We start from the raw sequence: 25081 nt of genomic DNA on the forward strand, positions 1-25081 counted from the left end.
ATGCCATCAAGGAAGACTTCCCCAAAGTGGGGATTCTTCTTGGACGTATTCTCCAAAGCCCGCTTGGGAGAAGGAACCAGGACAAGAGAAGCTAAAGTTAAGCTCCAGGCAGTTGGTAGGTTTGGGTTGGAGCGATCTTTTGGGAACGGAACGTTGGTGGACGCGTTTCCTTCTTTTAGCGTAGGTGTCTGTCTGGCTCTGAGAGATGGTAAAGGGTACTTCATTGGGATACTTCCTTCACAGTTTGTGGTTGTCCGCAAGGGGCCAGACTGAGGCGAGGCCTTTGGGAGAAAACAGGAACGGGGGCAGGTGGAGCCTGATCCAGGGTGATGGGTGTTTGAAGGGGAAGGTTTGAAGGCTGTGGGTTAGGGGGCGTGCAGTCACGTGGGGGAGAGCCCAGGGGCAAGATGGCAAGTCTGGACGGAGAAAGTACATAAAGGCCTGCTATGTAGGAATGGTGCCACTGTTGTCATGGCGACTCACATTTGTCGAGCCTCAGAGGCTGTGTGCAGAGGAAGAGAGAAGGACTGAATTGCAGTCGGAGGTGGGCAGTCTGGCTGCCGGGCCTGGGACTGAAGCGGTGTGTGATCTCACCGGTGTTTCTGAGGGTTGTCCCGACACCGAGGCTGCTCCGTTTCCGCTCTCATGCCTCTGCGCTGCCTTTTCTAGGACTGCTCTCAAAAGAGGCGGTGGGTCTGATGTCACGAGATCTGTATGCTTTTCTCAGGGAGGAGACACACACACACACACACACACACACACACAGCATATAATTTTGCTGAACTTCTGTACTAAACACCCCCCCCCCGTTTGATTTAGCGCTTACGTATTTAGCGTGGGCTCCATGTAAGGCTCCCTGCAAACTTGTCTATCTGTCAGAGTAGACTGAGAACCCCTTGTATCCCCAGAACCCTACAGAGTGTCGGACACTTTGCAGATTAGTAAACATGGCACGTGAATGAGTGGATGCGACGCGTCTTGGGAATATGGAGGTGGCCTGGCCAGCCCTCTGGGCTCCGCTCCCGGAGAATCTTTCCTTCCTCTCTGCTCTCTCTACCCACTGCGTCTCTTGGCTCAAGTCCTTTTTCCTCTGACTTGGACAGCTGAGGTCACCTTCAAATGGACTTTTCTCCCTTCAGTGTCATTCTTCTGACTTGTGTCAGTCAGGGTCACTTTGTATCATCGCACGCAGACCTGGTCACGTGTTTTCTCTTTCCCAAAGAGAAAGAGACCCAGAAACCCAAACCCGAGAGGCTCTGCAATCTGATTCCCGTCTGTTCCTCCGGCCTTACCACCCTTCCCAGCTCGCCTCTCTCCCATCTCTTGCTGCCCCGAACTTGCCTCTTCCTTCTGTGATTTGAAGTTGATGCCTCTCCTTCCCCTGAGAACATGCTGTTCCCGCCTCTCTTTGGCCTGGCACACACTGCATGCTTTTCGGAGTGAAATCCTCATGTTGTGTCCTTAGGGAAGCTGGTCACGCCCCTTGCAAGGCGAGGGCTCCGTCACTCCCTTTGGGTTCCCATTACCTCTGTGGAGACCTTCACTGGGTCACTTACCCCACAGATCCCCTCAAAGTATCTTCTACTCGTATTTATTCCCGTACTGATTTCAAAAATGGTTTAGGCCACAGGAAAATGACATACGACAGAAGGACCCGTATGGATATCGAACGTTATATTGTAGTGGCAGTCGTAGCTGTGTGGAGGGGAATTCGTGACAAGGGGACAGCAGGAAGGAAGCTAGGCGCCACGGGAACTTGAATAGCGTTACGCGTTCGGTTCCGCGCATTTGCCAGAAACGGAACCGGAATCCGCGCTGGTGCTTTCGACGAAGAGATGTCATCCGGGTGGCTCAGCTCGTCTCCGGGATAAAGCGGGTCAGGGGCAGCACACCCAAGCCTGGTGCCGAGACCCTAAAGAGAGTTCCAGGAAGTGGGCTGACCCCGAGTCCTATCACGGTGTCCTCAAGGGCACGTGAGGCAAATTGTGCCTCATTGCGTTTGTTTGCAAATCCCGGAAGAGCTGGTGGTGTCAGAGACCACGAAGACATTTACCGTCTACCTAACAGGAATCCTAGAAGTCCAAGGTCCCAGGCTCTTTAGGAGCTCTGAGGTGTCAGGTGCGTGGTTCTAGTCCCGTTCGCTCGCACTGCTGGCTTCGTGGTTGATCCAGATGTCATGACCTGAGGGTGGGCATCTCAAGCGGAGTTAAAGGGCTTTCCTTTCTTTTTTTTTTTTTTTAATTTTTTTTTTCAACGTTTTTTATTTATTTTTGGGACAGAGAGAGACAGAGCATGAACGGGTGAGGGGCAGAGAGAGAGGGAGACACAGAATCGGAAACAGGCTCCAGGCTCTGAGCCATCAGCCCAGAGCCCGACGCGGGGCTCGAACTCACGGACCGCGAGATCGTGACCTGGCTGAAGTCGGACGCTTAACCGACTGCGCCACCCAGGCGCCCCAAGGGCTTTCCTTTCTATCAGAGAGGAGCGGTTGCTCTTTAGGGGTCTCTCCCCTATATTGGCCAGAGCAAGGTCACGTGACACCCCTGAGCAGCAGAAGGGCTGGAGAAGCGTCCAGCAGTGGGGCGCGATGGGCTTATGCCACCTTGATCATTGTGGGGCTGGGCCGATTGCCACCCGGTCAAGGTTCTGTTAGCAAGGAAGGAGGTACGAGCAGAAGAGAAAGGGTTTGGGAAGGCAGCTCGGAGGGACGGCCTCAGTAGGCCCCTAACACACCAGTCCAGTAGACCCCCGTTTTCTAGGAGGCAAACCCAGTGTGCAGCTCAGCGTTGATTAGATTTATTCCCAAAATAACTCTCGAGTCTTCAGAGGGATGGCCGCCCTGTATTTCATTTCGGAAAGCCTCTCTGTGGATGTTATTTTATTGCTACTGACCTTCTCTGTAACCCGAGCAGCAGGGAGCTTGAAAGTGAAGCTTCCTGACAATATCCGGAGTGAGGGTTTGCTGTTTGGCCAGTTAACTCTGTGTTGTGTCCGTGAGCCGAGATGGGAATAGGGGACCACATGCCCTCGGCAAAGTTGACGAACCCAATGAGGATGCCTGGTTCCCAAAGGTGTGCGGTGTATGTAGGCTTGGCAAAGACTCATGTGGCTCAGGCCTTCCAGCTAAGCCACGCTGGGGTGGGGTTCACTGGTGATCCCACCAGATGAGGAAGCTTCTTATGGCTGGAGATAGCCTGAGGGTCAAGCCCCTCCGCAGGGAGTGAGCCAAGGGTGTGCTACTGGAGACGATGAAAAGGCACAGTCAGAAAAATGCTGCTCTAAGGAACCTGTTGGGCGGGGAGGAGGAGGGGAGTTTCTCCCTTGGCTTGGATCCTACATGGCGAACCAGTGGGGGACACGTATCAGGAGAGAACCGAAGACCGTTCATCGCAGGTACTACAGTTAAATGACTTAGCTCTGAAAATAGATTTGATCATCCATCAGGTTTGAAAACCCCATAGAAAAGCGAATGTGCTCTTTGGGGGTTGGGGGATAGACTAGAGGTTGTGGAAGCCCAGTTACGGGCTCTCCCCTAAACCCCAAGGATTTCACCAGAGCGCAGGCAGAGAGAATGGCCCACCTCTGGTCCAGGTTTCCATATCCTTGGTAGGTACCGCTTGCCCCAACACATTATGGGTGAGCTACCCTGTGTGAGGCAGCGTCTGGCTTTGCAGCCGGAGTTGGGCTGAGCTCCGCTCCAGTCAGCTACTCTGGAACCTTCATAAGCTCAGAGAAGTTGCTTCCTCCTCCTCCCCCACCAAGGATAGGTTTCCAGAATTCAGCCAAGAAGGGAGGAAGGAGGGGGGCAATTCAGAAATAAACATCCCAGAGGTCACAGGTTGGATACAGGCAAAGCCAATGGTCACCTGGTTTCTTCTCTCCAGGAATGGCTTCCCATTCACCACTTCCTCCACACTGTGATGGATTTGGGCCTAGTTTGGCCCACATCCAATGTCTAATGGTACCGGTTTCCAAACCGTCACTTCCTCATAGAAGGATCAGAAAGTTCTGTGTTTCTTGAATCGTCCATCTGGTAACTGAGATGTGCCAACTGCACGCTCTAGACCCGGGGAGCATTACCTGGAAGGTTGTAGGACCGTTCGAGGAGGTATATTTCTGGAGAGCTACGTTAGGTGGTCTGGGAAGGCCTGGGGGTGAGGGAGCCTCTCTGCGTAGCTGAGGGAGGGGGTGGCAAGAATCCCTCCCCTGTTTCCCTTCCCAAGACCATATTGGCCAATATGGAAATGAATCCTCAAGAAACACTGGTGTCCTGAAAGGAGGGCAGAAGGTTAAGGGAGTTTTCAAAGCAAGTAAGCCAACAGAAAGAAAGTAAAAATGTTTCCAGACGATAAAACAAGGCACAAATTGAGATTTCTTTTTTTTTTTTTTTTTTTTAAATTTTTTTTTTTTTTTTCAACGTTTTATTTTATTTTTGGGACAGAGAGAGACAGAGCATGAACAGGGGAGGGGCAGAGAGAGAGGGAGACACAGAATCGGAAACAGGCTCCAGGCTCTGAGCCATCAGCCCAGAGCCTGACGCGGGGCTCGAACTCACGGACCGCGAGATCGTGACCTGGCTGAAGTCGGACGCTTAACCGACTGCGCCACCCAGGCGCCCCACAAATTGAGATTTCTGATGAAGGAGGTAAGCTGAAAGTGACAAGGTTAAAATTTTTAAAAATACAAAATAGAAGGAATAAAATTTGAGACAGGTGTTAAAAGTAGGTTGGTAAGAGAATACTTTTTGAGTGAAATAGAGTTTAAAAAATAAACACTTGAGCTAATGAGAACAAAGGTGGATGGAGAAAGAATTTGGGAGGGGGGGTTAGAGGATGAATAACGTACAAGATCGAGAAAGTGGAGAGGGATCCCAGCTTACGCTTCTGTTTTGCCTGGAGCACAGATCGGATGCTGTGGTTCAGGACGAGGTCCGCGATTTGTAACTGAGGAAACTCCCAGAACCGTGGAGAGATGACGCAGGGTAGCACAGCTGGTCCGTGTGGAGTCATGACAAGGACACAATTGGGAGGGTCTTCCCTTGACTCCTTAAATTCCTGAGAAGGGCTGGCGAAGGGATAGGAGCGTTCACGTTTAAGGATGTAGATGGCTGTGCTGGGCGTTTGTTCTTACGGGTCCCTTGTGTGGGGGAAGCAGAAGACGCTGCAGCCGAGAAGGACCTTGGCGGTCACTGAGACAGAAGAGGACGTCACTCTAGAGTATCGCTTACCTTCCCACACCAGCTGTCCCTGTGTCTGCCTCCGCCCGTCAACCTTCATCATTGTCTGTTTGCCTGGATCAAAACCTTGGTGTGGGCTGCCCCTTCCATGTCACCATTGCTAAAAAGCCCTTGAGAATTTGGCAGGGTCATCTGTGAGTGTGTTATCGGTCTGCTGGGGCTACCATAATATAATATAACAGACCGGGGCGGGGGGCTTATAGAACAGGATTTCGTCGCCTCACAGTTCTGGAAGCTGGAAGTCCAAGATCAGGGTGCCTGTGGGATGGGTTTGCCCCAAGGACTCTCTCCTTGGCTTGCAGACGCCCTCTCCACATGGAGGTCTTCCTGCCTGTGCTCATCCCTGGGGTGTAAGAAGACGCTGGTCCGATTGGATTAGGGGCCACTGTGGTAACCTCATTTGAACTCCGCCACCCCGGTGGAGACCCTCTCTCCAAGTAGGGTTACATGCTGAGGTCCCGGGAGTTGGGAACTCAACACCCAGCAACGTGTGACAGGGCATGTGCGTGCGGTACACCTCACCTGTTGCCCTTGACCTACTTTAATTACTTGTGTCATTAGTTGCTTCGTGTCCGTTTCCCCCTTTAGCCTGTAAGGTGCATGAGCCCAAGAATTGTGCCTGTTTTCTTTGTGGCCAGATCTCTTCTGGGGCAGAGTAAGTGCCTCACGGATCTATGTTGGCTGATGGGAATGACTCTCTCCCTTTCTATTCCCTTTGGTGCACCCCTGACACGCGTCTCGCTGTGGCCACCGCCTTCCGAGCCGTGCTCACAGCGGATCGTGCACTGGTTGTGCTCGGCGGGCTTGGCAAGGAGGGGCTCCCCCAAAGAGAGATACCTAAAATTCCAATCCAGAGTCCACGCTGGGGAGAGCCGTAGACTTTCCCACTTTATAGACCTCGTTTCTCTTTAGCAAAGAATAATTATCTAGAATGAAAGCAGCCTCAGAAAAAAAAAATCTTCAATGTATCAGGTGAATATTTTGCAAAGGAGACTCTTTGACCTTAAAAAATGGTGAGCCATAGCTCAGTGAAAGCTAATTAGGGAGAGAGCACACCGGTCGGGGGGAGAAAATGCATATTGACTCAGAGTTTCTCTCTATGAAGGCAATTTGTATAACAGTGAGTACATATTGGGTTGGAGGCCGCTACTGGCTTATTGGAAGCCTTCCAGGGCAACTATTGTGGTAGATGCCGAGCCCCCTCAGAAACCTGGTTTTAAAAGGAAATTAAATGTGACGGGTCGAGTTGCTGCAATTGTTAGCCTCGGGGAGGGAATAAAGGGGACATTTTGTCATGTGAGATGTCAGGAAAATTCACGAAGAGCTCGCAAGGCTGTCCACTTGAAAAAAACTCCCGCCCCTAATGGAGTTGGAAAAAGATCATTTAAGTTTGGCTATTAGGCGCTATGGCGGGGTGTGGGGGGGGTGCAGATGTCCTTCTTCATCCTTATAGGGACAGTGGGTTTTTCTACTTTTGCAAAATAAAACACACCTGAAGGACAGTGTGGGTGTGTAGTTTATTGCTCTGCAGACAAGGGGATGGAAAAGTTATAGTAGTTGGTTATTCCTGAAGAACAGAAAATTGGGGCGCCCGGGGGGCTCAGTCGGTTAAGCGTCCGATTTCGGCTCAGGTCATGGTCTCACCGTTTGTGGGTTCGAGTCCTGTCTCGGGCTCTGTGCTGAGACAGCTCGGAGCCTGGAGCCTGCTTCTGTCTCTCTCTGCCCCGGGGTTAGCTGGGGGGCGGGGGGGGGGAGTGGCCCCGATACCAGAAAGAAGGGCCACGGAGGCCCTCTTTCCGCGTGCATTCACTGCAGCTCTTTGGAAGCGGAAACTGGCACATCTGTGTCGGGGGTCTCTTAGGGTGCATGTGTTGTGTGGGTCATCACTTCCCCCAAAAGGCTTCCAGGTTCTTCTCAAGCCAAGAGCAATAAATTCGGGGTGTTTCTTATAGGTCGTTTCCACTAACCCTTGCCATGAAGGTCATTTTCTACGAGGCGGAGAGTGGCTGGGGCGTGAGACTGTGTTTTCTTTTGGTCTGTTGCATTCACTTGCATCTCCGTTTAGTGAAGTGTCCAGACTCTTCCATCTGCCTAAACCTGCAGCCTCCAGGTCGAGGCTGTTGGCCGCACTGAGAACCAGGGCCGTAGGCTTCTCCGTGGAACACTTACCTCTGCTCTGCCTCCTGTTTGTTTTCCTCAGTGGGGGGCTCCAGCAAGGGAAGGAAGCAAAGTGACATGGGACATAGAGGAATCACGAGCATGTGAGACGATCCGGGAGGAGAAAAGACGGAGAAACCTGTCCCGGCCACAGAGGCCTTGTGCTCCAGGGATGGTGGCGACAGTGATAGTTCCGGGGCTCAGAGGAAGCCGCCTTTTTCTGTGTGTTCCCAGGCAGAATTAAGACCAACGTGTGAAATATCAAATGGTGAGGCCGATATTAACCCTATTCAGAGAACATCTAAAATGAACCCAATGGGGGCGCCCGGGTGGCTCAGTCGGTTAAGCATCCGACTTCGGCTCAGGTCATGATCTCACGGTTCGTGAGTTCGAGCCCCGCGTCGGGCTCTGTGCTGACAACTCAGAGCCTGGGGACTGTTTCAGATTCTGTGTCTCCCTTTCTCCCTGTCCCTCCCCTGCTCACGCTCTGTCTGTCTGTCGGTCTCTCTCTCAAAAATAAACAGACATTAAAAAAAATTTAAAGGAACCCAATGGAGGAGGCTGTTTGGGGGCTCGCGTGGGAGTTTGAACCTCCGGAGGCATTTATTCTGAGGCTGGATTCCATCCCGGCGGCACAGTGGAGGAGGTGTATCCTGCATTAGGTCGAGGACTGGAGTGGCCCTGGATGAGCCCAAAAGCCTGAGATTTGGGGATTCATATATTTGGGGGGGCTCTTTTGCATCTGCTGAATTTATTGAATCTCCAAGAGGTTGGATTTTGCCGCTTGTCCACGGAGCGATCAGTCCTAAGCTGGTGCCTGTGTTGCTGTAGCTGGGCCCGCCCAGGTCCGGAAGGATCTTGCCTCTTGCTTCCCTTCTTCTGGCTTACTGCGATGCCACGGGGCTCTGACGCTCTGCGTCAGGTGTTGGGACCTCGCAGCTGCCCACTGTGCGGGCCGCACGTAACCGCGGAACCCCTGGAACAAAGGCCTTTGGAAGTCTGCTGATCTCCAGATGCCGCCAGGTTATTCCACATCCTTCGTTTCCTGACAGATGAGCTTTCTTGCTCGTGTCCTCATTCTGTCACATACGTTTTCACACCGGGGCTGCACGGAGAGGAGCGTGGAATCCGAGAATACAAGGGGTCTCCGACACTTTTCAGCCCCCATTTCACACGTGCGAGTTTCGTGGCCGGGATTTGCGTGAGGCCGTCGTCCCACCAGGGCAGAGAGGGCCCTGGGGTCCACAGACCCACATCCTCTGCATGCCAAGGCTTATTTATTGATTGATGCTTTTGTCAGGGTAACTGTTTCCCGTAATGATCTACAATAGAAGGAGCGCCATATTTCTCTGCTCTTTCTTACAGAGGCGCCTTGGAAGCATTACCTGTACCTGCTGCCTTCATTCGTTCTCTCTTGTTCTCTCTCGGGCCTGCGCCAGGTTTTGGTTCCCTGAAGCTGGTCTTGCAGGATTTACTGGTGCCTCGGCATGACCAAATCCAAGGGAGCGTTCCCGAAATCCACCATTTCCGGGTTTTCTGTCTCCATGCCAATTTTCTTGTCACGGCTCTTCTCTTTCTGTCCCCTGCCTGTTGGAGTGCCCAGGGCTCGGCGTTCAGGCTTCCTTGTTCTCTGTGTATCTCTGTTGCCTAGGTGACTCAAGGACCATGTCTTTAAATCCCCTTCGGACACTTGGGTCAATGCTAATTTTGTATCTCTAAAGCTGACCTCATCCCCTATATGCTTGACATCTCCATTTGGACGTCTCGTGGGCGTCTCCAACTCAGTGTGTCCCAACGGAATGCTTGTCTCTGTGTCACGCCCCCTCGTATCCAAAATCTTTTCCTCCCCCCGTTTTCCATCTTACTGAACGGCACCAGCGTCCAAAATTCTTTGTTGCTCAGGTAAAAAATGTAAGTGAGCTCTTCCTGGAGTCTTTCTTTCTCTCCTGTGTCTTCAGATAGGCGAATCTAGCCTGAGTTTGGCCGGGCTTGCTTTTTAGCTACAGATGGCACCCAGCTGTTCCGTGTGCGTCTCATCCTCCTTGGACCAATGGGCCACCCAAAGCCCGTTGTCATGTTGAAACCAGGTGAAGAGGTGAAAGCCGCCAAGCGCGAGCCCATTTCAAGCTTCTTCTCGGGTCACGTCCTCTAGTACCTTGTTGACCCAAGCCAAGCTTCATGGCCAAGCCCAGAATTAAGGGAGGGGAAGTAGCCTTTGCCCAGCAAAATGGTCAGGCCCAACATTAGTGGGGTGGGGATGTGTACTCTTCCCAGGGAGGTGGGGGGCAGAAAGTATGTATTTCCTGAACAGAAGTCTAATGTAGCACGTTGCAGAAGCATTTAGAGGGGAAATGTCCTTATCAGTCAATGGGATCTTTAGCCAACAGGGTCTCTTTTTGAGGACCTGGCTGTTCATTTTTAAACTTGTGGTGCTTCTGAGTAGCTCTTTGAGAATGGGTGTTTTATGATTTCTAGTTCCTAAAAGCAGGGATGGTTATGGTAGCGGTGGTGATGGTGATGTGGATGATGATTGTGGCGGCGGTGGGGTGTGTGTGTGTGTGTGTGTGTGTGTGTGTGTGTGTTTGCGGACGCGCGCACATTAAGGGAAGGTGATGCTGGTGATTTTTAGGAGCGAAGGAGATAGCAACACTTCCCTAAAGGGGTGCACTTTTATGTTGTCTTCTCTTCCTCATCCCTTTTCTGATTTCGTAATTTACCCTTATGACGTGGCCCCCGTCGTCATTCAAAAATCTGTGGATGTCTACGTATGGTATTGAAAACGTGTATGCTTTTTACAGAATTTGGTGAAGGTTAGTTCACTGCCTTCTCCCCCTCCCTTTTTTTTTTTTTTCAACGTTTTTTATTTTATTTTTGGGACAGAGAGAGACAAAGCATGAACGGGGGAGGGGCAGAGAGAGAGGGAGACACAGAATCGGAAACAGGCTCCAGGCTCCGAGCCATCAGCCCAGAGCCCGACGCGGGGCTCGAACTCCCGGACCGCGAGATCGTGACCTGGCTGAAGTCGGACGCCTAACCGACTGCGCCACCCAGGCGCCCCTCCCCCTCCCTTTTTAACCCCTCTCATTAGGAATAGAACCCTAGGAGGAGGGTTCAGGGCATGAGAAGGGAGGAGTGGGAGTTTGCTCTGAAACCTCTTAGGACCGGCAGGTGCCAGACGAATGTGGCAAATGGCATGGTCGGCAATGTCTTGCATGCATTTGACGCCAGCGAATTTTGTAGGTCACGGCGGGGGACTTTCTCCAATTCAGCATATTTCCCACCCAGCCCTAGGTCAGCCTTTTTTCCCCCTTGTGTAGTTTTTATGAGTGATGCGAGGCTAAGTGACACAACTAACCCGTGCAGCCAGCGTCTCTCATCCGTCTGCTCTAAGCAAGCTCGATGATTGCCAAGTGCGTCGCTTCTTTATTTTATTAGAAATAGTTTTTTTCATCTACACGCTCAGACATATGCATCAGCTAGAGCCTGGGCCAGCCCGGAGGCGTGTGCTCATCACCTCCACGCACAGGGGGATGTTTGTGCCAATGTCTGCTCGGCACGAAGAGGGAGATTCAGGCCCTTTTGGTCCTTTTTATCAAGCACGAAATCTGAGAGTGCATTTCCTTAAGGCATGTCTGGCAAGCTGAAACACATCGACCCAGGTTCTGGCTCCACCTCTGACTGTCCTCTGTGGTCTGAGGGGCCTTCGTAATCCTGACTGGGCCTCCCTTTTCCTTTCTGTGGAATGTGGATAGGGCTCTTCTGAGGATCAAATTAAATAATCTTTGTAGAAAAGATTCCAGGGAGTATAAAGTTCATAATACATGTACGATATGTCATTTTGTATAAAACTGCAGTTTGAAAATTTATGGACAGTTTGTTCCAAAGGCACTTCAAGCACATAACAATGATTCATATCTCTTGGAATTGCAAATGCTGCATGAACAGTTTGGTTAATGGGCAAAAATGTACTTCTAGTATTCTGGGCTCCCGGGGGGAGCCACATCCAAAGACCTATTAGTCATCATTTTGTCTTCTAGGATAGAATCCAACGGCGGACGACCATGGGTGATGGAGTGGATGTATGTCTCCCCTTCTGCCAAATTCAGATGTTACTGCCCCAACCCTCAATGTGATAGTATTAGGAGGTGAGGCCTTCGGGAGGTAGTTAGGTTTAGAGGAGGTTATGGGAGCGGTGTCCCCGTGATGGCACTGGTACCCTTAAGAGGAGAAGAAGACACCAGAGCTTGCTCTTGTCCTGCTACGTGAGGACACAGCAGTCAGGCGGTTGTCTGCAAGCTGAGAAGAGAGCCCTCACCAAGAACCAAAGAACCAGCACCTTACTTTTGGACTTCCCAGCCTCCAAATCTAAGAAACAAATGTCTGTGGTCTAAGCCTCTCGATGTATGGTATTTTGTTATAGCGACCTGAGCAGGCTAAGACATCATGGAAAATTGGAAACCATGGTCCTATCACATGACTGAGGAGTGGGTATGTTTAGCTTGGAAAAAAGAGAATGCGAAGACAGGTCATGATAATGTCTTGAAATATCTGAAAATAACAAGAAAGTGTACTTATTTGCATGACAGATAAACCAGGAATGCCCTGCCCTGCAAGGTGGTGAGTTCTTTGTTTCTAGAGGACTATAGCAGAAACTGGGTGGCCATCTCTCTGGAAGTCCCGCGCTGGATGGTGGTGTGGAGAAGCAGCTGAATTTTCCTTCCTTCCAACTCAGGATTCTGTGTCGGATCCCGGGGGCACTCTTGCCGTTAGATAGAGGAACGATTTATTCCGTTCTCTTCTGCCAAGAAGCAGCTGACACGGTTGAACTCTGTGAGTTCGTTCAAGATATCAAGACTCACAGAACCTTCGGACATCATGTCTGAGAAGCACTGAGGATACGGGACAGGAAATGTCAAAATCATTATAATGCAGATGTCAACAAATGTCAAGATCATCACGCTAATAAATGAGCTGGGGATTTTATAATGATTTGTTAGGAGTTCATGAAGCAGGGCTTACCAGTTTCTGACATGTCTCCAGGAGATGTCTGTGTCAGCACTAGAACATACGTGGTAATATATTTGGCCAGTGCAGCTCATAATGCACTCGTTCACTTATTCATGCGTTCAGTGGCTTGGCTCACTCAGCTATTCGTTCACGTGTGCAACATGTACGAAGCGCTTCCTATGTGCCAGGGCGTGTGTAAGACACAGAGAGGTCTTCCTGTTCCCAGGAAGTGTGACTGAGTCGTCAAGGGCATATATGATATGATAGGAGCCGTGCTCTGGTTGAGATTTCCACCAAGAGGCGGCATCTGACTCTCTGGCCAGGGCGGTGTTCAGAAAGGGTCTGTAGGTTTGTGTCGAGTCGCGAGGATGATTGGCGGAGGCACGGAGGGGCAGTGACTTTTTAGAGGCGTCAGCAGAGTGTGGGATAGCTCAGAAGAAACTATGAGGCAGGGGGAAGGGTGGAGGACGAGGCTGGGCAGGGAGTCAGCTAATGAGCGGCTTTGTATATTACATGGAGAGTTTGGATTTTTCCCGTAGCAGCAGGAACGCACTGATGAATTTTAAGCAGGCAGTGATCAGCCTGGTGTGCCTCACACCCTGGCTTAGTCTCCCTCTGAGGACTGGGTTAGGAGTTGACTGCAATAACTCGAGGACTTGGGCTTGAATCCAGGGATGCAGAGGAGGAACAGGGTCAAGAGATACGCAAGAGGGAGTCCCAAGAGTCGTTGGAGTAATGAATTAGAAATAATATGCGTATGCGATGGGGCACCTGGGTGGCTCAGTCAGTTCAGCGTCCGACTCTTGATCTCGGCTCATGTCTTGATCGCATGGTAGTGAGTTCAAGCCCCACGTTGGGCTCCATTCTGGAAGTGAAGCCTACTTAAAAAAAAGAAAAAAAAATATTTATATATATATAACACAGATACGATTAGCATATTTGTTTCACATAAGTATTGTATACTGATAATTGAAATGCTTAGTACAGTATAGTGCTTTGCATCTAAAGGACATTTGTCAGTCTGAGTAATTATCACTAATATTTGTGTCCCAGATGGTACTCTCCTCTCTCTCTCTATTGACAATGTTTCCGGGCTAGCTTTTCCATTCCGCTCATGGGCCTATCATTTCTTGTTCCATTGTCTCGCTGTCTTAATTATTGGAGATTTTCCGTGTGTTTTAAACCCCTCCGTGGCCCCCTCTTCATGCGTTTCTGAGGGGTGGTCCCTGTTGAGAAGTTGGCCGGGAATATGCCTGGAATATTGCTTACTATGAAGTTTATGGCTGCAACGTCCCGATTGTAAGGTTTACAACTTCCAAATGCCGAAGCATCGCAGAGGAGCTCCCTGAGACTCCGTGACCTTCAGGAGGCACCGAGCCTCTGCAGAGACCCCCTCGCACGCGCTCACCCAACTGGGCCGCGTGGCACCGTTGGCTGGCGTGTGTGTGTGCGTGAACGGGCACACACGTGCCGTGGATGTTGGGGAGCTTTACGAGTTGACAAGGCACCAGACCGTATTTCGCTGCAGACTCCATCCGTCCTGGAGTTTGTGTGTCTGTTGTGAGTGCCGTATCCCTACTTCTAGAAGAATAATGCTGGTTGCCTGTAAACTCGTGAGTTTAAGCTGTAACCCTGGAGAAAATTATGTCCTCCGTCGTACGGGGGGGGAGGTAGGAAGGCGGCTCAGACTCGATTTACAGCCGTGGCTCTTTATTTTTGCTGCCACCATGGAGCCTTTGTGGCTTGGGCCTAACCGAAGACGGACGTGGGCCGAGCGATTGAGTTTTTCCGAGCGGTCGTCGGGTCTCTGCAACTCCGGATCCCCGGGCTCCGTGCGAGATGGGCAAGGCTCCTCTGTCATCCACAAGTTAGGTGTTGACCCAAGTGCACTAGAAGGGAATTTCTCAAATTTCAAAAGTCGGGGTTATTTTTATGGCTTAATGTTTGGAAGATGGGATGACTATCCAATATTTAGAGGCTCGCTTCCCAGTGGATATGTAGAATTTCCTCCCGGTGACCCTGCCACTTGAATTCTTACTGCTTTTATTTGCTAACTTAATATTGGATAGGGCCACCCCACCCACTTTTCTTCTTAAAACAGAAAAAAATCTAAGTTTTCTTACCTCTGTGTTCTGCTGGGGTAATTTTGGCGTTTCCGTTCCCTCTGCATTAAAGGGGAGAAATTTATGTCTTCACGGCATCGCACCTTCTAATTCAAAAGCACGTCTCTCTGCCAAGTTAGATATGTCTCGTTTTATTCCCTTTATTAGAATTTTATAATTTCCTCCCTATTGGTTACAGTTATTTCCAGATGTATGGTCATATTTGTCGTTTTAATAAATATCATTCTTTTTGCATGATATATTCTAGTGGGTTATCGCTAGAATGCAAAACACCGGGAGCTCTTGGCTCATGGCTCTCCACATGGCTCCAGCTCAGGGGTCCCGACTGAGAAGGGAAATTGCCTCCTGCCCCTTTTCTTCTCTGCCCTGGAGGTGCCTGCTTCCCGGATGTGCCAGTCTTCAAGGGCACCAGGGCCCTTTCCACGGCCAACTCAATGGCCTTTCTCAGGCTCGACTTCCCTGTGACATTCATCAGCGTGGACTCTCTTTTTTTGTTTTTAATTTTTTAATGTTTATTTATTCTTGAGAGAAAGAGAGCGTGAGCAGGGGAGGGGCAGAGAGAGCGGGGGACACAGAGTCCGAAGCAGGCTCCAGACTCTGAGCTGTCAGCACAGAGCCCAACGCAGGGCTCGAACCCACGGACTGCGAGATCAAGACCTGAGCCGGAGTCGGATGCTTAACCGACTGAGCCACCCAGGTGCCCCTAGACTCTCTTCTTTATGACTGTATATACAACTGTAATATGTAGTCTTTTTAAAATGTTTATTTATTTACTTTTGAGAGAGAGAGCTCAAGTAGGGGAGGGGCAGAGAGAGGGAGAGAGAGAATCCCAAGCAGGCTTCACCACAGAGCCTGATACAGGGCTCAAACTCACGAACCGTGAGATCGTGACCTGAGCTGAAATTAAGAGTTGGACGCTTAACTGACTGAGCCACCCAGGTGCCCCTGTAATAAGTAGCTTTAATTGTTCTTCTCTTAGTAGACGTTATCTCATGGACACGTAGTTATGTTCTTTCTTGACATCAACTATTCACTTTATCACAAATGGCTCTGAGTTGAATCTCCAGATCTTCCTCTACTCATCCGTATACTCGACAGTTTTTAAGACCTCCCCGGGCGTCAGGCACTGGGGGTGACTGTATCCCTGCCCTTCAGGGGAGTGCCAAGATGTGGCACCGCGGGAGATGCCACCCCCCGGGGATAGGTGGGAGGCTCTATCTGTCCGTATCCCAGCAGGAAACAGATGGCACACCCAGAAGAGGGATTGAAGAGAGTTTAGCAAAAATATTTACCAAGTTTCAGAGATCCACAAGATTGACAAGGGATGCTGACTCACCTAGGGATCGCCACAGAGGAGAAAGCTGTTGGCCTGCCAAACCCTGCAGCGGGGGAGAGGAGGGAGCGGTTCACAGAACACAGGGTTAGCTATACCCCGGGGGTAACCCTAGGACAGGGCTGCCCTGTAGCAACAGCGGCATAGAGAAAGCAGCCTCTATCCAACCACTGTCCCGTCGGGAGGGAGCTGGGGAGTACGTACCCCAACCTCTCTCTCTTTCCATCCATCGTGTCTGTTGGTGGACTCCATCCCAAAGCCATAGGGCAGGGGAATCCCTGATGCTGTCTCTGTCGGTCTGTCTCCCGGGATAGGAGGCAGGGAAAGAGGGTGGACGGTGGATCTGGAGAGAAACATGAAGATTATTTGGTAGAAGTGCTGGGGGATGGTTGACCTCAACTGGCTCTTCCTCCCTTTATCTTTAGCTTGACTCTGCAGACTTCAGCTGAAATAACTCAGAAGGCAGGGCCCGGAGGAGGGAATGATGAGTCTTCCCAGGCCGAGTGCCAGGCAGCGACTCTATTCCCACCCCTCTGTCCCTCTTTTCTTCTTCTTCTTCCCTTTGCTCATCGGAACTTCCGTGCCTACAAGCTCACTGTGGGCGGCGGCGGCCGTAACTGTTTCTGGCCAGATCGCAAAGGCACTTTCAGAAGAGAAGGTTCCCAGATGCACGGAGTCATCCCTCCTTGCTCCAGGGCTCACCTTTCCTGGCTAAGTGAGGACCGACTCGAGCCTTGTCGGTGATCTTGAATTCTTATGTATCTTTGCCACTGCGTTCCGGGGCCTGCTAAGTAGGCACATGAAAATGCCAGTGAAGATTTTTGCTGCTTTGTTGAACCTTTCTGGCAGATTAAATTGGGGGGGAAATGGGAGTGCACGGACCACAAAATATATAATTCGTAGTTGTCACACTGCACCGTGAAAAATGATCTTTTTTGAGGCTGCTAAGTGGGTGCCTTTCACAATGGAAGAAATAAAGCTACAGAAAGGGGGGGAAAAAAAAGACTTCACCGGGAAGTGTCGTTCCCTTTGTGTTCTTGGTGGGATTAACATGCATTCCTAGTCTTAATTCCTATGCCATTTCAAAAATGAATTCCTTCCCTGGCCCTTCTGCCTGTTTGGGAAAGGCTGGCCGTGGACGATGCGGGGCAAACACAGCGGGGATGCATTTTAGCTCGGAGGTGGCATTTAATGGACAAAAGAAATGCTTTATCATCAGGGGAAGAAAAAGATGCGCTAACCCAACCACCCAGATGACGTAAGAGGAAGAATCAGATGTTTTCCATTGAAGCTGCTCGGTTAGATTGAAGGTCAGTCGTGCCCCATTCCAGTCATCTCCCTCCTTGACCCTTGGGCTCTGTGCTGGCAGGAAAAGCCATGAAAGGCCGAGCTGGTGGCCTAGTGAGAAGAAGGGAAGATCCAGGGTGAATGGGCAAAAGTGCACAAAACAAGGAGGAAAGAAAAAACTCCCCTGAAGTAGTCCCTTCATCATCTTTTTTATTATGCATGACGTCATCCGTTATATACATCACGTATACGTCAGGTAATAATTCTGTAATGAATACTAGTCGCTTCCCAGTGGGGCGTTACCAGGCCCTCTGAGGCCCTTTGTGTGCATTACCCAGTGAGGACCCCGTCTCTTTTTTGCGGTTGTTTCTAGTTTCACGAAATAAGTTTACAGCTTCGAACTGTGTTTTGATTAGCTTTTGAAACCTTGGAATTCTATGCGTTTTTAAAATTTATTTTTAATCCTCATTTTTTTTTTTTTAACATTTATTTACTTCTGAGAGAGAGAGAGCATGGTTAGGAGGGGCAGAGAGAGAGGGAGACAGAGGATCCGAAGCAGGCTCCTCTCTGTGAGCGCAGAGCCGATGCGGGGGCTCAAACTCACGAACCGTGAGACCGATGACCCAAGCTGCTGTCGGACGCTCAACTGACGGAGCCACTCAGGAGCCCCCATAGGCATTTTTCATGTTTGCTTTTCACTTGCTTTTCACTGAGTGTGTGAGATTCATCTATTTATCCGTGCATTTTCATAGCTGTGCGGTTTTCCTTTTAATGAGTTCCTGCCATTACTTTGTCACCATCATGCTTTCCCATGGTGGGTTGTTTCTTCCCAAAGAATTTCCTGGATGGAACATTCGTGTGTGTGTGTTGGAGGCTCCATTACTTAGGAAGGTCAAATAATTAATCCTTCAGATATTCCATTTCTTCACCTGTCAAGGGATCCTGGTAACACCAACCTTGCCTGGTTAATGCAGAAATGGATGTAAAACCACTGCAAATATTAAAGTCAAAGCAGTGATCATTAATAGGTGGAGGGAGGGTGGTCGAATGGATCTATGGAGACAAGCAAGCAGCTTAACGACGTGGTTCGCACTGGGATCTTTCTCCATTCCATTAAGTCTGGGTTCCTTGAAGTCTTGAACTTGGAGTGTACCTTCAGTGAGGGAGCATATAGAGTGGTGAAGATAGAAGTTTTGAAGGATGCAATTCCTCCTCTAGATATCGTGAAGTTCCTGAGCATCATCTGTCTTTCTCCTTCTTGCTGCTTGATAGCTGCCCCCAGCCTTTCCCCCCCTGCCCTCTGTCGCGGCTGTGGGTCCTATCATGCCGGCGGCTTCCAGGTTCATATCTTGGGTTTGTCTGCCACCTGAACTTCCCTGGTCCTATGTTTCAGCTCCACACGGGACATCTGAGTCTATCTGGATGTCCCTCGGGTGCCCCAGAGACCGCAAACGCAGTACGGGGCTCATCTTTGTGAGTGGTGTTACCGCCCGGTTCCTGCACCGGAAGCCGGGCTCACTCACTTCTTCCCACGCTTTCCCACGCTAACACTTGCTGTCTCCTGCCCTGTAATGGGATCTCTTAAATATCTCCCAAATCTTTCCTCTCCTTTTGATCGCTGTCACCACTGCCGTAAAACGAGGTCCCCGGCGTCTCTTGTGTGCTGCTGCAAGAGCCCTGGAACTGGTCCCCTTCTTTGTCGCAGAGGCCGGGTTTTGCCTTCCTTTGGATCTCTGACTGTATCCAGAAGCCCAGTCTGCCTTCCATTACCAACTATGGAACTTTGACAAAGTTCCTACATTCTCAGACTCAGTGACCTCCTTTGTCAAACAGAGATCTAAATAATACCTTCCTCATGCAGTTGTCTAGAGATTGTGGTACACTACATGTAAAAGCACTTAGCAGGGCGCCCAGCACGCGGAAAATGCCCCTCTGTCCATGGTAGCTGCCCCTACTGCTCGTGACTGGCGTCTGTCCTTGTGCGATCCACCTTCTAGGAGAAGTTTGTAAGTTATGCCTTAGTCTTGTTACTTTGCTTTTCTATGCTTTAGGCCCCGTCACTTATAGATAAGAATCTAACCTCAAGGGAATAAAGGGCACAAAATGACTTTTGTGGGCTCTAGGTGCTTTGGCCTTCGTGAGTTTCTTCCTCCATTAAAGATGGTATCAGAAATTCTATTTTATAACTATGTTGTTTTGATTTTAAAAGAAATTTAAACATTTTCCTGGGCCCCTAAAAGTGACTCTAGGCTCTGTGTCTACTGTGATGAATAGATAAATCTTCTGTAAAGGGTACATGTGCCTTCTATCTATCTATCTATCTATCTATCTATCTATCCATCCATTTATCCATCCATCCATCCATCCATCCATCCATCCATCTATCCATCTATCTATCTATCCATCCATCCATCCATCCATCCATCCATCCGTCCATCTATCTATCTATCTATCTATCTATCTATCTATCTATCTATCCGTCTATCCGTCTATCTATCTATCTATCTATCTATCTATCTATCTATCTATCCATTCATCCATCCATCCATCCATTTATCCATCCATCCATCCATCCATCCATCCATCCATCCATCCATCTATCCATCTATCTATCTATCCCTCCATCCATCCATCCATCCACCCGTCTATCTATCTATCTATCTATCTATCTATCTATCTATCCATCTATCTATCTATCTCTCAGTTGACTGAGTGATTGATCAATCGATCGATCCATCCATCCATTATCTATCCTGATCTAGTCTTGCTGAAGTTACTCCCCCCACCTTTTCTTTTCTTTTAGTTTTTCCCTTTCCCCTCCCTCTGCCACTCTCTCCCCCTCTTCCCTTTCTTCCTTCCTTCCTCTTTACCTCCTTTCCTCTCTCCATGCCTCCCTTCCACTTTTTCCTTCCTTCCTTGCTGTCTTTCTTTTATGTGCGTGCAGTCATTTATTTCTGTTCTTTTGTCTATTATTGCTTTCTTTGGGTTGCCTCTATTTTCCTAACTCCTCAGGTTAGATGCTTACCACATTAATTATCAGTCTACCCCCCCCAATATATGCATTTAAGGTTATATAGTTCTTTCCAAGTATTGCTTTAGCACTATCCTACAAGTTTTTTAAAAGATTTTTTAATGTTTATTTATTTTTGAGAGAGACAAACAGAGCGTGAGTGGGGAAGGAGCAGAGAGAGAGAGAGGGAGACACAGAATCCGAAGCAGCCTCTGGGCTCTGAGCTGTCAGCACAGAGCTGACACAGGGCTCAAACTCAAGAACCGCGAGATCGTGACCTGAGCTGAAGTCGGACGCTCAACCGACTGAACCACCCAGGTGTCCCCGGTTGTTTTTTGATATTCATTGCATTAGTTTCGTGATGTTGCTATAACAAGTGACTGCAATCTCGGTGGCCTAAAAACCACAGAAATTTCCTCTCTCATACTCTTGGAGGCTAGAAGTTTGATATCAAGGTGTTTGCCAGCCCTCTGAATCCTTCTTTGCTTCTTCCTAGCTTCTGGGAGTTGCTAGCAATCCTTGACATTCCCTGGCTTACATTTGCATCCTCCAATATCTGCATCTTTTGTCAGATGGCCTTCTTCCTTCTGTGTCTGTATCTCTCTTCTCTTGACACATGCAGTGTCCCTATTTCCAAATAAAGTTCAGGGGTCCACTACTCAACCCGGCACCTCCATAGTTAAAAATGATGAAACGTTTAAGGTGTACAAAAGGTCTCATATCCCGTGCGGGTTAGAGCTCTACAAGACATCTTTAGTTAGGGAGCAGTCCATCCTTCTCTCGATCTCAGCAGGTACAGCCTCAGGTACAGCGGGAGTTCGCTTTTCTTTCCTGCGAGCTCAGCGATGCATCTACAATATTCTTTAAATTTTGTTTTCACGTTTTATTTCTTTTTGAGAGAGACAGAGGCAGAGTGTGAGCGGGGGAGGGGCAGAGAGAGAGGGAGACACAGACTCCGAAGCAGGCTCCAGGCTCCGAGCTGTCAGCACAGAGCCCGACGCGGGGCTCGAACTCGCGAATCGTGAGATCATGACCTGAGCTGAAGTTGGATGCCTAACCGACAGAGCCACCCAGGCGCCCCACATCTAAAATATTCTTAAAAGGGTTTTATTCGGCATTTCTCGGTATATTACGGGAGACTTTTCATGTTGTTTTAGCCTTCCATCTTGTTGGAAACAGAATCGCCTATCACAGAGTGGGTTTTCTCTTATAGCTTTATTGAGATATTCTTCGCATACCATACCCTTCATCCACTTAAAGGGGTACAGTTTTGTGGCTTCTAGTATATTCTCAAGGGTACGCAAATATCACCACAATCTAACTCCAGAACATCATCCCCACCCAAAAAGACAGCCCACGTACCTTAGCAGTCACTCCCCGTTGCCTACCGCAATGCCCTCAGCCTGAAACAGATACTTACCTACTTTCTGTCTCTGGGGATTTGCCTGTTCTGTACATTTCACACGAACAGAATCATACCTACATAGGTCGTTCCTGACCAGCGTTGTTTACTTGGCATAATGTTTTCAAAGTTCATCCGTGTTGTAGTGTGCATCGCTATTTCCTTCCTTTTTTATTGCTTAATAGTATCTCATGGTGTGGTTCTGCATTTTGGGTGTTCATGCATCAGTCGATAGACATGGGGACAGACATACGGGAATAATGCCCCTACGAACATTTCCGTCCAAGTTTTTGCGTGGGCGGATCTTTCCATTTTTCTTCGGTCTGTACCCAGGACCGAATGGCTGGGTCACGTGGTCAAATGATGCTTTAGCGTTTTGAAGAACTGCCCGACCGGTTTCCAAAGTAGCTGTGCCACGTCACGTCCCTACTAGGAATGTTCTGCGATGAGTGAGTTTTAAACCCAGCACAGGTGTTCCTACTTGACGTGGGAAGCATTCTTAGAGATTTTCGAACATTGTGAAGGTGAGGTTATTGGAACAGTAGTGGCACACAGATGGTGGGTGGAATGAGAATTCAAAGATCGGGAAGTCCATGGGAAGTGTTGGAATGATCTCGTTCTCTGTTGATGGCCCCTCTGTTGGGATGATGGCAGGCAGGAAAGATGTCAGGGTGCCTGGAGGTCATAGCGGACAGTGGAAAGGATTCTCAGGTAGAAAAATGATGTTCACCTGCGACCACGTCTGAGATGCTTGCTCGACCTCTGCTTTTTGATCTTGATCTCACAGAAAAGACATTTCTGTTTTCAGAGAAGCAGGAAAGTCTTGCCATTACGCGACGGAGCCCCGTTCTGTGACCGGAGCAGATTTGTTGGCCTTTGACTGGTCTGGGGATGCCTTCCTGGGAGGTTCAAATCCTCCTCAGCTTTATGGGCCGCCCATCATGAAAGCTGAGGGCACGGTTGACATCTCTCCTCTGTGCTCTTCCTGCCAGAGGCAGCAATGGGATTCTTACGGATAAAGTGGTGTGTGTGTGTGTGTGTGTGTGTGTGTGTGTGCGCGCGCGTGTGCGTGTGTGCGCGCAAGCATGCCCGCGCGCATGCCTGAGTGTATGCTGAGTGGCTTGAATATTTGAAATGGCAAAAGGGAACGAGAGCCCTTAACAACAAAAGTTTTCTAGGCCTGAAGTAAAATCTCCCGTAACTCTTGGATTTCGAAATTGCCCATCAAGCTGTTTATCGTATAATGGAACAGTAGGTATAAAGCTGCCACCATTCTGGGAACTTCCAATTGCTCAGTGAGGCTTGTTACAGAGGCCTCCTACTCTGCTTGGCACAGTTATCACCCTTATGGGGTTTTTCTGTCTATGATTTGTTCTCAAACATTCTGTATTTCCTTTTGCCATTTAGATGAAATTTAAATAAAACCATTAGGTAAAGAACTGTGTCAGGTTGTTACACACTTTAAACTCATGATAAAATCAATCTGTATGTCATTCTCTGTTCAAATGAAGCAAAAACACCTGCGGGGTTGGCCGTTCCTTGTTACTGGCTGTTCTCATTCTGTGTCGTACGCCTATCTCGTGGAATGTGGAGCCTTGTAATTGCCCCACGGAGAAAGGAAAGCCGGCCTGGCTGAGCCTCAGTTCTGTCCCATTGTGTGTGTCCTTCTTGGTCTGCGTTGCTCCCAGTTTAGATGATCTCTTCCCTTTTGTAGACCTCCGTCCAGTCTGTTCCCCAAAGGAGGGAGAGGCTTCTTCTTGGGAATTAGACTCAACCCCAGAACTCCCAGTTGCCCTGAACTTCCTCTCATTATGAATGCGTTCAGGGCATAGTCCTGGATTGATAAATTGGGGACGTAAATTTCTCTGTGACAGGTAATGGTAGAATTTCCATCAAAGCCATAGCTCAGTTTGAGTGATGTGTCCTGATGTGGTGGTTTTCAAATAATTCTTTTTCCCTCCTTTTTCTAGGCTTATCCAAATCCCTTGGGCTCATCGAAGGTTATGGGGGACGGGGCAAAGGGGGCCTTCCCGCTACCCTTTCCCCGGCCGAAGAAGAAAAAGCCAAGGGACCCCATGAGAAGTATGGCTACAATTCCTACCTCAGTGAAAAAATTTCACTGGATCGTTCCATTCCGGATTATCGTCCCACCAAGTAAGTTCTGGTTGGGTCATTCAGAGCGACTTGCCACGTCATAGGGTTGGGTGTAGACCTGAGTCTGTGACATGTTCTCATGTTGTTTGTAACTAGCAGAGGAGCTTTGATCTCACTCAGTCTCCTTCACAGTCAACAGACCAAGTACTGTTGACCATGAAATATGATCTAAAGCATTTACATTAAAAAAAATAATTTATAATTATTGTTTGCTTACTTGTTTTTTTTTTTTTTTTAATGTTTATTTTTGAGAGAGAGAGAGTGAGGACAGGTGGGAGGGGGTGGGGACGGGGGACAGAGGATCCAAAGCGAGCTCCGCACCGACAGCAGAGGGCCCGATGATCTCGTGAACCTCAAGATCGTGACCTGAGTTGAAGTCAGATGCTTAACCAACTGAGCCACCCGGGTGCCCCCAATAAAGTATTTAAATTTTTATAAAAGGAACCGAGAAACGTATAGGAAGGTCCTCAACCTTAAAACCTTCAGTTTTAAGTAAAAAACAAAAATCGCCATGATTTCTACCTAGAGACTGCAATTTGTCAAATATTAGTATATTGCCTTTGAGTCCGCCTTCTATACAGATTTATGATTATGTGATATATTGTTTGTGTCCTTTTTTCACTTAATATTATTTCATGAGCACTCTCTGATGTTATTAATTATGCTTCATTATGATCATCATTATTTCCATTTTCGGAAATTTGGTTTATTGTCAGTTTTCCATAAATACCAGTTTCATAAATAACAATTTGATGGATGTCTGCGCACTCAAATCTTTATGTGTCGTGATTTGGTATTTATTTTCTCAATCCACGCTTCTTAAAAGTATAATCCTTGTAGCATATCATAGGACTACGTTTGGAGACTGGTGATACATTTTGGGATCTTGTCCTCTAGAAAGTTTATGGCAGTCCTCACTCCAGTTGGAATAGTACCTGTCCCTTCCCAGACTGGGTACTCGCCTTTCAAAGACGCTTTGCCAAGCTGATGGGTGAGAAAGTATGTTCCATGATTGTTTCAACTTCTACTGTTTTGATTGAGTCTTACCTTTTAAACAAGTGGTTTGCATCTTGATTGTCTCTTGAAAGGCCTTTGTTCTGCGGGCTCAGATTCAGGAATCATTTGTTTTCTCCTTGGGAAATGGAGAAGAGGGGTTGGTCATAGAATCAAGATGCTGGAGGAAAACCTATTTTCTAGGGAGGCATCCACGTTGGCTTAACGGGTTCTTTGTTTTCTGTTAGATTTGTAGTATCTCCTTTTTCCCATTTAGAGTGTGTCCTTGCTTAGAGTAGATTATTCCTTTTTTCAAATGGATTTTGTACAAATCAGTTAAGTATCCTGGTTACTGAGAGAAATAGATTCAAGATAAAGA

The 25081-nt window shown here is 48.8% G+C and overlaps 1 protein-coding gene across 2 annotated transcripts in view; it reads left to right on the forward strand.

Moving 5' to 3' along the window:
* Window positions 1-25081, forward strand: part of GALNT17 (polypeptide N-acetylgalactosaminyltransferase 17) — a 447627-nt gene that overhangs the window by 138881 nt on the left and 283665 nt on the right. For both annotated transcript variants that reach the window (XM_025923309.2, XM_086691905.1), the window contains exon 2: window positions 23526-23709. In XM_025923309.2, the coding sequence (XP_025779094.1) occupies window positions 23526-23709 (184 nt within the window). The remainder of the gene's footprint in view (window positions 1-23525; window positions 23710-25081) is intronic.

The sequence above is a fragment of the Puma concolor genome, chromosome E3 (assembly GCF_028749965.1).
Source record: "Puma concolor isolate L17-30 chromosome E3, mPumCon1.1.hap2, whole genome shotgun sequence".
Lineage (NCBI taxonomy): Eukaryota > Metazoa > Chordata > Mammalia > Carnivora > Felidae > Puma > Puma concolor.